Source organism: Eurypyga helias, unplaced genomic scaffold (genome assembly GCF_000690775.1).
Source record: "Eurypyga helias isolate BGI_N326 unplaced genomic scaffold, ASM69077v1 scaffold13958, whole genome shotgun sequence".
Classification (NCBI taxonomy): Eukaryota; Metazoa; Chordata; class Aves; order Eurypygiformes; family Eurypygidae; genus Eurypyga; species Eurypyga helias.
This window is the reverse complement of record NW_010268970.1, coordinates 1-12653: the sequence shown is the minus strand read 5'-3', so window position 1 is coordinate 12653 and position 12653 is coordinate 1. Positions and strand designations below refer to the sequence as shown.

The 12653-nt window shown below is 42.8% G+C and overlaps 1 protein-coding gene across 1 annotated transcript; it reads right to left on the bottom strand.

The window, feature by feature from the left end:
* Nucleotides 1-2899: 2899 nt before the first annotated feature.
* Nucleotides 2900-11241, bottom strand: SLU7 (SLU7 splicing factor homolog (S. cerevisiae); the record flags this gene model as incomplete). Its single annotated transcript, XM_010157934.1, has 10 exons — nt 2900-3189; nt 4593-4697; nt 4946-5020; nt 5186-5290; nt 5705-5866; nt 6767-6906; nt 7093-7160; nt 8572-8669; nt 8943-9074; nt 11176-11241. Coding segments are annotated over 10 exons (1131 nt in total), but the record flags the coding sequence as incomplete, so codon positions are not given.
* Nucleotides 11242-12653: the final 1412 nt, after the last annotated feature.

Here is a 12653-nt window from a genome sequence, read left to right as displayed (position 1 = left end):
CCTACCCCACTCGGAAAAGCTGTGAAGCACAAGGCAAGGTGGGGACAGTAAGTGAACCACCCTGGGGCAGGCCTTGAGGGAGCACAGGGAGCTGAACTTCCCAACGAAAATGTAAAGAATATTTTAATCTACACGTGTTAAAACTGCAAATGTGTTCGGGTGAGCTGGCAGGTGCAGAGTTTACAGACTGCCTACGCCTCAGCCAGGACTCGACGGCTGAAAGATGAGGCAGTCGAAGCAGCTTTTGAAAAGGGAGTTGAGAAAATAGTTTTTGGAGCTTTGCCAAGGGCAGGATTCAGCGGAAGCTACCCTGACTGCGCTGGGTCTGCCTCGATGACGTGAGACTGCGCTCGTCTGGGATATGGGGCTAAGGAACGGCCTCTTGCCCCACTTCTGTCCTCGTGCCTGCAGGAAGCAGGAGCTGCCCTCGGGAGATGCTCCTTGCCACGGGATGCTCGCTTTGGCCCAGGCCAGCCTACAGACGCGTTCCAAACCCATTTCAGAAAGGCAAAATTCTTGTGCACTAGAAGCAGTCTTTGGACACGCACAGTCATGTTGCCAAATCCAAGGGGGAACAGAGGGAGGAAAACGAACCCTCGTGATCAGATCCACAATGTTCTTTAACCTTTACAACATAAACAACACGTTTTAAACTTTATTTTTGCCCTTAAACTGTTGAGCCTGCTCCAGACGGGATCACTCTGCATCATTCATGAGCTCAAGGAACTCTTTTGAATAAAGCACTAATTGCTTCTCCCCCCCCAGAGCTGCCTTTGCGCTGCACCCGAGGAAACCGCTCCGTCCTCCCTCTAGGCCGTCTCAGCAGGTGCGACAGGGCACGCCATGGCGTGTCTTCAGGTACCGAAAACCCGTCCGTGTGAGCCTGCTGAAGGGGGAATTCAGGGCGTTCGTGGGTAATAAACAGCGCTGTTGCATGGAACGTGGCATCTATAATACACCACACCTTCACCTCTCTGCTTTTCCCTTAAATGTCAGAAAAACACTCACTAAAAGAGTTTAAATATGAACTTCACAGGCCACCTAGGCAGGAGAATTATTTGTTCTTAATTCCAAATTGCTCTTTTCAGCGTTCTCAATTGCCTCGTTTAGAAAGGATCAAGTATCTATCTACTTTTGGAAAGGTGAACAGCTCAAGGAACGGATTAACACGGACCCTTCGACACCTCCCTCGAACTGACCTTGGCACGGACTGTGACAGCAGCCGTTGGCATCGCTGCGGCTGGAGGGATGCCGGCCGGAACGTCAGACGTCACAGCCCTGAGAAGAGCAGTTTCCAGTTCAGGAGGACAGTCTGCATTCAGACAGACCCGAGAACTCTGGAACGCAGTAAATACTCAACCTCAAATCTGGGTCATCACTGAGAACACGGCAGGTGGTTCTAATACAGAACTACATTGCAGACTACAGCAGGATTCCCATTCTTAGCATTTCTGTATGCTAAATTACAGTTCTCAGGCCTCAAAGCAGCTGTGAAACCACACGCACGACACGTCCATCTATGCTCCCTGTATGCCACTACTCGTGGAAGAGAGCAGCTTTCCCTCGCAATTATCTATAACCCAGAAAGGTCAAGACATGAGCTGATGTGGAAACCTGAAAGTCACTAGTATAGTGGGAGGAAAACTGTATCCCTACTATTTTTCCCTGCTCACTGTCTAAATTCACACTGTTTGAGAAAACATGAAAGCAACTTCTGCAAAAGCTGATCTCTGCTCTCCAGAGTTCTCCCTCCGGGGTACTTGGTTTTATTAAAAATTCCACCCCAGACCTCCGATCCCACTAGTCGGTTCTATAGTTTTGCAAGCACTAGGAGGGTTTTGAAGTCAAGTTTTATAAAATAAAAGTCCCCAGTCAGATTTCTAAGTCTTCTAAAATAAAACCTGCACTCAGGACTACTATTTCTGTAACACAACTGAAGGGGAAGCAGACTTGGAGAAAACCTAGTAAGAAAAGGAAAGCAGCTTTTCAGTGGGAATTACAGGTACAACACGCAGTTTCACCTTCTTCCAGCAACTTTAACTTCACTGTTAACGAAGTGGAAACTGTAATCAGGTTCTTAATTTTAAGACGAAAAGCCAGGATTAGAGTCTTCCTTGTCCTACCATTAATATAACCATGTGAAATGTGGTTGGAAAAGCCACGTTTAATAAGACTGTTTAAGCCGCAACAGACGTAATTCTCAAGCCTTCCAACTCTTTTAACAGTTAAAGGGGAAAACTCCAGTCTAGGGACTAAATTGCCAAACACAATTAGATGCTGCTTTACGTCATCACAAGGTGTTGGAGCCTGACGCTTGGTATTCCACCACGTAACAGGATTCTGGGAGTTACAGGGGTAAGAGGAATACTGCTATCAAACAGAAAACCAAAGAACTCGGGTCTCTGCAACCGAAATACCTATGTTAACGTCTGCAGAAACAGAACTGGAATTTAGAAGCTCTACAGTCAGCTTCTCCCAACCCCTTCATTTAAAAGGCTGGACAGCATTTGAGACCTTTCTATTAATTTAACCAAAACTGTACAGAGCAATCAATTTTTGCATTTCCAAAATACTTACCTCAAAGCGATCAAGAAAAAACCCTCTTTCTCCCCTTAAAGCCACGTGACAGGCACCTCCTTTGCCCACAACAGGCTTCAGTAGCTCTATCAAGTTGTTTTGCAACAATATTTGTTCTATATGAAGTGACACCCGCTGACCATTTCTTTTCAGTAGTCAGTTTTACTGAATAAATCACAACTTTATGCATATATTAGCTGGCCAAATGAACCTAAAATTCCAGCCAGCATCAGATCTTTTCCAGTAAAGAATTTACAGAGTAGATTTATTTTATAGACACACGGAATTTTACAAATGTGTGTATACATACACTTGTGACTGTACAGGTCTCTGCTATATCTGGCACTTCTAGACACGTGGAAGGTAAGCAGGTGCCTACAGAACTGTAAACGAGTATGAAAGTCTTGTGTATTGGAATGGTTTTCCCCCTGACTACTGCCCAAGGAAAGAGGCCATGGGATCGTCAGGTCTCTGCCGTTTCATTCTGTAGGCTTCCATTTCCTCTTCTGTTGGCTCCCTGGGTTCGTATATGCTGTTGTATGGTCTCTTCCTCTCATCTAACTGCATGATTTCTTTAACATGGAGAAGACGAGCCTCTTCTGCATTTAGTGCCTGGAATGAGAGCAAAGAAAACCAAACACCCACAATGAATGTTAAGGGAAAAAAGCCCAAGGCAAGTCCGTATGAGATTCGGGTGTAACGAACAAGCAGCTGGCAGAACGGGGGGACACGCAATGCACACCTACAGCACGCTTCATCCACCGCTCAGTTGGTAGCGTTTAACATAATGGCATTCAGGAAACAAGATACTTTAACCCCTTTCCAGTTGCCCAGATCAAGCAAGAAAGTCGTTGGCTTTACCTAAAACGTAATCATGACCCAGCAGGACAAAAGCAGGTAAGGAAGCGTGTGATCTCAGGGGTCTGGGTTTGCTTGCTGGGTTGTTGAGGGGGGGTTTTCCAGTCATAGAATCACAGAATCACAGAATGGTTTGGGTTGGAAGGGACCTTAAAGATCATCCAGTTCCAACCCCCTGCCATGGGCAGGGACACCTTCCACTAGACCAGGTTGCTCCAAGCCTCATCCAGCCTGGCCTTGGACACTTCCAGGGATGGGGCATCCACAGCTTCTCTGGGCAACCTGTCCCAGTGCTCCCCACCCTCTCCAGGAAGAATTTCTTCCTGATATCTAATCTAAACCTCCCCACTTTCAATTTAAACCCGTTACCCCTTGTCCTGTCACTACAGACCCTTGTAAAAAGTCCCCCTCAGCTTCCTTGTAGCCCCTTCAGGCACTGGAAGGTGCTATAAGGGCTCCCTGGAGCCTTCCCTTCTCCAGGCTGAACAAGCCCAACTCTCTCAGCCTGTCCCCATAGCAGAGGGGCTCCAGCCCTCTCAGCATCTTCGTGGCCTCCTCTGGACTTGCTCCAACCAGCCTATATCCTTCTGATACTGAGGGCTCCACAACTGGACGCAGTACTCCAGGTGGGGTCTCAGTCAGGGTGCATTTATTTTTTTTTAATGGTTTTTGAAATACGTTATCCCACTCCCCAAACTACTACTGTTGCTCCTGAAAAGAAGTAGCCATTGTACACTGCTTTGATTAGCCACAGTTTAGCACTAGTTTCACACCCGGAGGCAGGCTGCTGTGCTTGTGGAAGGGCTGCTCAGCAGCAGGCAGTAACAGTGCCTTTGATCTGCCCATCCATCTTCAACACCCAAATCGTTGTGTTCTGCAATGTCCTTTACAAATCTATGGCTGTCACAGGTGCCTAGGTTCTAAATCTTCTCAACCAAGTCTTCCAAAGCTAAATATTCATTGCGTGTTTGCCCAAGAAACAGGGGATGTCCTTCACAACATCTAACAGCATTTTAAATTGGGGTTAGCTCAAGATTAGCATCAAAGAACATCCCCAGAGTACCACAAGAACTGCATTACAGGCTTCAGAAAACTGACATTGTTGTAAAATATTTTAAGATCTTTTTGCCACAAAACCACTGAAGAGTATAGTTCACCTTTTTAAGTTTTTCTTGCTTCTTTTTCTCTTCACCCTCACTATCTGAATTTGAGCTCTTCTTGCGCTGTTTCTTCTTCTTCTCTTTCTGTTTCTCTTGGTGGATCTGTAAGGTGGAAAACCAGCTACTGTTAAGATTCAACTTGCAAACGTCAGTAATGCTCAAGCCACTAAATGCCACGTGTCTCATGAATGCTGAGAGCACAGTTAGCAACACAGTTCTGACCCAGTAATGCAGTCTAATAATTTTCAGACTCGTCATGACTTACATGCTTTTCGAGTTACACCTATCTTTCCATCTCCTAAAATGCTGAGGAAAAAGATCTGCCTTCCTGAGACAGGGAAACAGCCTACCTCCATCAGTGTTTTGGGTTTTGTCATGTGTTCTTCCTCCCTGGGTTCCTCTTCCAGTAAGCTTGCTTCAGTATTCTGTGCAACAGACAGGGGAAGGATACCCATTTATGAAGCACCTTGGAAAGGGGAAGGACAAAGAAAACCCCCAACCCCACCCCAAACCCAAAACAGTCTAAAATTTAGGTAGGAAGACAACTGCTTTTTAGCTCTTTCCAAATGACTACGTAAGACAATACTCACAGCAATTTCTTTCCCAGCTTCTCCTGTACAGTACGAGTACTTTACAAATGAGTGGCAGCATTTGTAGCCCCACTTGCCTTCTTTCCAGTAAGAACCCCAGATGCACTGCAAGAGAGAACACCACAGCACTCACCAGAGGCAAGCTGCAATTTACTCTTGAGGTTATATCCTGCTAAGCAAGTTATTCAAACAATCCAGAGGGAAACTCATGAGAAATATGTCTGCAATTCTACATTAGCATTACAGGTACAGTTTCACAAGAGAAAAGCAACAGGATGTTGTCAACTCATATTCAAAGTCGAAGGGAAACACGGTAACTTCCTCTTCAGTTTAAGACTGCCACTGCAACCATGACAACTCGGAATTCATCCTTAGTAGGAAAGGGATAGTGTCCTATTTGAACCAGGAGACATCTGTGTGCTGCATCCATTATACTGTGCTGTAGCCAACCATCCTGCATCCCCTTCCAGTGGGAAGGAATCCCATTTTCAAATAATTTTTAAGTAAGCTAGGGCTTACTGTGTGGTTGTTGATCTTCACGTCCTCTTCATATTTAGAGCAAGCAATAGCTTTCTCTTGCCCTTTGATGACCGTTCCATGCCTGGAGTACTCCACGTAATCTTCTGTCTGAGCTAACAGCAGTTCAGCTGGCGGGGCATCTAGATGTTCTTGTCCTCCGTACTAAAATGCACACAGAAATGACAGACAGTCGTTTCACAAAAACCCCCCCTTCGCTGCCGTTAAGTGTACATTTCAAAACCTTCAGTACCTTCTGAAGACGGCAAGAGAAGTGGGTGGAGACAATTTAATCTTCAGTGAATAGTTAAGACAGAAAACATCTCCCCCTACAGCCACTGTGGTGGTGGTTTTTTTGTTTGGTTGGTTTTGTTTCATATGTTCTGTTTTAAACGCCTGGAAGGTTACAACAGTGCTATTCCTCACTCAAAGCAGGAAAACTCCTCAGACCAAACCAAAAGGCTCTGGTGTAACCAGAGCAGTACTTCCTGTCCCCCTCCAAACTTGAATGTTGACAAGGTTAGAATTTAAACGGGTTATTTAGTTCTTTACTGGCTAAAGAAGAAACCAGTAGCAAAATATAGAATATTGATCTAGAAGACTGCACCCACAACTCCAGCCTGAAAACTCTACTTTTCACATTTAAGAAAAATGTAAAAATAATTTTGGGAGACAGTTACTTGGGTATTTTACGAAAGATACCACTTTTAAACAGCAAAAGAATTTTTTCAACTACTTGTATAATTTAAAAGAAAGAAAGAAAAAAATCTAAATTCCCACTCCTACACAGTGCTGTCAGATTTTTCACTGGAGAAATTCTGACAGTTAAAGGAAGAGCTCCCAATAATCCAAAGAAGTACCAGCAGATCTTCAAAGGTTCCTCTATTAAATAACATAATGAATGCAATTGTTGAGATAGTGTGTATAGATATGAAAATATTTTTATAAAATCTAAGCTGCTGAGCACAGCTGATGCATTTTCACATAGCATTAGTAATCTTACTCGCTCCCCAAGACTCAGACTTCAAACAGAATTCTTATGAAATGAAACCAAACGTCTATTACCTTCTCTAGGATGCTTTCTTTTTGCTCTGCCTTGAAATCTTCCTTTTTCACTTTGAAGGATTTATAAAGCAGCTCTAATTTTGTAGGGTCTGCTTGAAGATGAACTTCAGAGCCTTTGTCATAAGCCTCCCAAGCAAACACTGTGTACACAAGAGATTTCACTCAGTATTTCCTCTAAAACCGACACGTGCATTCAAATTACAATCTTTAATTCTGCAGTAATGTGAAAGAAAGCCTCAGTCTAAAAAGTTTTAGTTCTCTTTTGCAAGAAAGAACTATTGTTAACGCATATTTTCCTTTAAAAACCCCAACCAAAACCCACTTACGCTGAGTCTGTGCCATTGAAATGGTATCTCCAGTGTAGCGAACAAAGTTGTCACCTGCATAACCAACCCTGCAGGAAAGAACAGTATCATTCTTGGCATTCAAGTAACATGATTTCCTTTTCAATACAATCACGGAACTCCAACAGGAAAGTAAAAATTCCCCTTTGTGCCCTGAGAGTTAAGAACAGAGGGAAAGGAAGGAGCATTCACAACTCAATACACCAAACGCAAGTCTAGGCCTCCCACGGAGTCACGGAAGTATTAGGCAGTAACTGGGAATACTCGATGCCTGTTTGTATGGCAACACCTTCTGACCCAGACCTGGAGCTCTGTCTGGGACACCAGGCACCGTGAGTCAAGCTTGGATCTAATTACACAATAAATATGCATGAATGGTAGGTGATACTCCAGCGTAGTGATTCTCAGCTTTTGGATTTGTGAATCTTTCCTCCTCCCCAGACTCAGTGTATTTTACTGGGCTAAAGCCCAGTACCAGCTTTACTGCTCTCGGTCACGTTTTGCACACCCCTTCCAGAGATTCACAATGAGTATACGAAACACAGGTTGAAGATCAAGTAATGTTAACAAACCAGCTTCCCACACTTCTCATCTCCCACTCTGAAAAATTTACAGTCTGAATCTGTGTTTCTGCCACAGCACTGCAACAAAGGTCAAATTACGACTCTGGAAAGAAGTGAAAGCATCTGCATCATTAAAAAAAAAGAACTGACTAGCATTATTCTAGCTGGGGGGCAAGGAGAGGTGGAAAGAGCATTATTTACTAGCCTTTGGCCGCTGCCATTCTATTTCAGGCAGCAATCTAATCCAATCAGTGCACTCTAAATAGATGTTTCTGCTCACAGACTGTCTACTCTGCATGTCCACAGCCCTGCACAGGTCACGGCGGGGTCGCAGCTCAAGTGGGGTTTATGTGAGGCAGCCTTCCGTGCAGCCAAAAGCCAGCCTATGGCATTCTTTAACTAAGTTGTCTATCCAGACAATGCCAAAGCTTTCAGACCTTTTCTATGCAGGCTCCAATAATATATGAGAAGCCTTTGCTCCTAATTCAGGCATTTAATTAGGTACCACAGGTACTTCATGCCACTCTCCGGTGCCGACTGCCTCCCAACAAACAAGGGATGAAGTGTAAGCCTTGGTTACTGAAGTACTTCACATAAACATCATTGCTGGTTACAGGTATCGCCTCTAGATACAGCAGTGTTCTAATCCTTGCACAGATGATGACACTAGATGGTGGTCCGCAGATTAGGAGCCAGTATTACTAAAATACTGCTTTTATACACTAAACCAAAAACTGCTGCTGAATAACAGGTTTTTTCCATGTTTACTACTACTTCTATCCATAACCGATGAGAAAATCATTAGTAAAGTGACACACAGATAAAAAATACAAAGCGACCAATCTCATTTTTAACAGAGGTTTGTTGGATACACAAGCATGACCCGGTTTCAACTTACTCATCTGGATTCTTGCCTGTGTTGGCATACGGGTTCTCCCTCATTGCTCTTGTTTTGGGATCATAATAAGCAGAGTTTGGATCTAGATTCCTCAAGTACTATGGAAAGAAAACAACATACAAGATATTTGATATTTATAATTCTAAAAGAACTGAAGTTACTACAGTATCCCCCAGCTCAGACACTTTCAAAAGGTGTATCTGTGTGAAAGTATGACCTTGTCATCACATGAGCAGGAATAGGACTGACAACAGGCCTTAACCTCTAAACCCCAAGACCCACATGCAAATTCATTAATAACTGAATGTACAATTTTTTGAAATTAACTCTCATGAATACAGAAGAGCACCTGTAAAGAGTTTTTTACTCACTTTTGCAATATCTTCCCGAATACGTAAATTTCGAACCGTGATACGTCTTTTAGAGTCAAAGTTCTGCCCAGGCATATCAATGTCATCTGCATATTTATCTTCATCTTCATCTTCACTGTTGTGATCTCTTTCCTGAGGAGAGATGGGAAACTTCTAGGTAAGAGGACATTCACTCTAGAGACAAGTACGAGAATCTGATTTTAGTCATTTCATTAAAAATACCGCAATCCCTGCCGTTAGAAGTTAGCAGCATTTAGTTGGTCTTAAGTCTGCTGTCATGCAGGTAACATGCTAATCTAACATTCAACACTTCTCAGAAATACTCGTTAAAGGATTTCCATTTCCTCATATGGAAACAGTTACAAGACCATAATCTTGACAATATTAAAGAAACAGCTGTCTTGGGCAAAATATACCACATATTAAAAATTAGTTATTTGTTTGCACCTCTAAGGTTAGACAACACGCAGGAGTTCAAGTCAAACCCCCCTCTATGACATTCAACAACCTCTGCTCCCAAAAAACAGGCAGCCAGTGGCATGAACCCAATGCTGAAACCCTTATGCCACCCTTGTTTCACTGTTCGTTCTTCCGCCCCCAGCGTGATGCAGTGAGTAACCATCTTACTGTCTGTGAATTTGGTTCCTCTTCTCCCCACTGGTGTCTTGGGGAGTTCTACATCAAACAAAGAGCACATCAGCAGAGAAGACAAGATAGTGGAGAGAGGAAAGGTAACAGGGAGATAAAGAGCAACCAAAGCAGAGTGCAAAATACCATTAACCTGTGGCACAAAATGCACAAAGACTGCTGTGTTTTGAGTGTTCTAGGGAAGAGCCTGTAAGTGTCTCTATTACGGACGCACGTTGGAAACCTTTTCACTGTCTTCCCAACTACATTTCCAAGCCTCTGCCAGAACGGCCAATTCTAGAGCTGTCACTGTTATTTAGAGCTTGCTATGCCTTTGAACGCTAGTGGTTTAGGCTAGAACATTTCATATCATGCAAATAAAAACAATATTTGACCGAAACCTTAAAAAGAAATAATCAAGAAGATATGCATATGCACGTATTCAGTTAGGATTGACAGGAATACTGAGCACGAATCAGAAACCATCATTTAATCTGGAGAAACATATCCAGAATTTGGTTTTTTTTTAACCTACTTAGCCTCCAACTGGAGAATACTTGCAGCAGTAGAGATGGAAACAACTGTGAGTCCTGGAAGACTGACAGGCAGACTGGCCAGCACTGACTGTGCCCACTGGCATCAGCCCTGATCCTCTCCATCAGAGACAGTTCTTGTATTTCAAACACACTTTTCTTCCTTCGGCTCCACAGCCCAAGGACTGAGTATATGAAACCAACAATGTGGCCTTGTGGTGAAAACAGACACAGCAAGGGAAAGACTCTCTTCTATGGGGAAGGCCAGAACGCTGTAGTTTGTGCTGGGTTATAGCTTGAACTCCCTCTGCCATCTAGTGACAAAATGCAACGTGACAACCTCTGGAAAATCGAAGCCCAATTACATAGTCTTGATTGGTGGTTTCCTTCTTACGGTATTGATTAAAAGACTTACTTGTGACCAGTAGGAATCTCTGCTTTTTCCCGTTTTATGAACTTAGAACATTATCAGAAATGCCTTTTAAAATTAGAATTTTCTAAGAACAGCTTGTAGAAGTTAACGAAACTGCAGTTCGAAGCCAGAGGGAAATACATATGCTCAGCCTTCAAATAACCAGAGACACTGCAACAGTCGTAGCAGTGACTAAAGGAGCAGCAAGTCTAGTCCTAAGATAAAGAAAATACTTTCCTATTCCAGCTTCTACTAAGCATTACTAAAACAATGCAGTCATGTAATAGTCGCTACCTCTACATTAGTCAGAGGTAACAACCCTTAAATACAAAACAAGGATTTTAGTACATAAAACTACTATATGGAAAACAAGTTTTTCTGACCAAAAAATCCATGCCATCAATTTTAGCAAGAATAATAATCACAGAGAATTTTTGCCCATAAGGGAAAAACAAAACCACTCTCATTTGAAAGGAGATGCTTCAAAATTCTTAAATATGACAGAGAATATGCTGGTGCTATGAAAATCTTCAAATTACTAATGAGCATAAAAACCAATAGCAAACCCTGTGCACAGAATAAAAGCATCAGAGAGCAGAAGTAACTTGCTGCATTATTTTTTTTTAGCCTAAACAAAAATAAATTAGGTTTATTTACTTACCACTCGCCCCAGCTTTCCTGATGCTAACTCTTCCTGAAGCTTCTGGGCTTTCAGCGTACGTTTGGCCTGCGATTCATGAAAATGCATTTGCTTTAACATTTCCTTCTAATAGCAAGCATGTAGTAATACTTATCATAAGCATCTCTGGTGACTGCTGTCATTTAAAATGTACTCCTTGTTATAAAAAATGAGGTTTTAATTCTCTGGTTGCTTGTAAAAAATCAGCAACCCAGAGCTTCACTCCTCCACTCCTATGCTTTACCATTGTTAGTGGTTTTTGAGCTTCCAAGAAAGGAAGCTAGATATACACTAACCACTTCACTGTCCGATACTGCACTCTCAAATGAAACAGTTTACCAGAGCCCATGAAGCTACGCAATACCTACGTGCATCCTAATTTAAGAGATAAACCTACTGAACTACAAGAAGCTAAGACAAACATGTTTTATTATTGTGTCCTCGTGATCCAGTTGGGAACTGACTGATGCTGCAAGCATCTACGTTTCATGCAGGAAGCAGCAAGGTCTAGCACCTAAAGGGAGATTCTAAAGCAGCACGCAGTGGATGTTTTTATGTGTCTGACATCACAGAACACATGATATGGAGATACCTCTGGAGACCGCCAAGGACAATCTCCCTGCTCAAAGCAGGCTTGCTCACTACAGATTGCCCTGGACTGTGTCTGTGCAGGTTTTGATTACGCCAAGAATGGAGACTCTCCAGCCTTATTGGGCAAGCTCTTCCGCTGTCTCATCACCCTTACAATAGAATGCTTTGTTCTTCTGTTTCAACAGAAATTCTTGTATTTCAATTTGTGCCCACTGCTTCTACTATCTAGTTCTGTCACTAGATAGAATTGAGAAGAGTCCGGCTCTGCCTTCAAATATGCCGCTCAGTCACTTATACAGACTGATTAGATCACATTTAGCGTTACTTTTCATACGCACTATAGAAAAATACTGAGGACCAGGCACTGAAGGCAGTTAGTTACACACCTGACTACCTTTTGGAACTGGCCTCACAGCCAGCCAAGGCAGTGAAATATTTTTTATTTCCTTCTAAGAAGTTGAGAGTGTCCACATGAATTTGGTGCATAGAGATAGTCAACTGCAACAGCAAGGTGCCAATCTGCACAGAGTCACACATCTCCATTACGGTAACTAAAAGGATTCATAAGTAAAACAGTATGAATGAGGTTACAAAACGGGTAGGGATTTATTAGCTCTAATACAGCCAGATAACAAATTCCTTTCTTGCCTGCAATTCAATCTGCATCTTGGGTAATAAATTCCAAGGCTTGTTTACTAAAAAGTAAGCGATCTGAAGAGACATTTCTACTGTGCAGACCCATACTCAGTTGCGAGTTCTTATCTGAATTTTCAGTTTAAGCCAAGTTTGCTATCAAACACAGAATCCACCTTGCTTTTTCATTATCAATACAGCACAAGGTCTATTAGAATCACTAGGTTGGAAAAGAC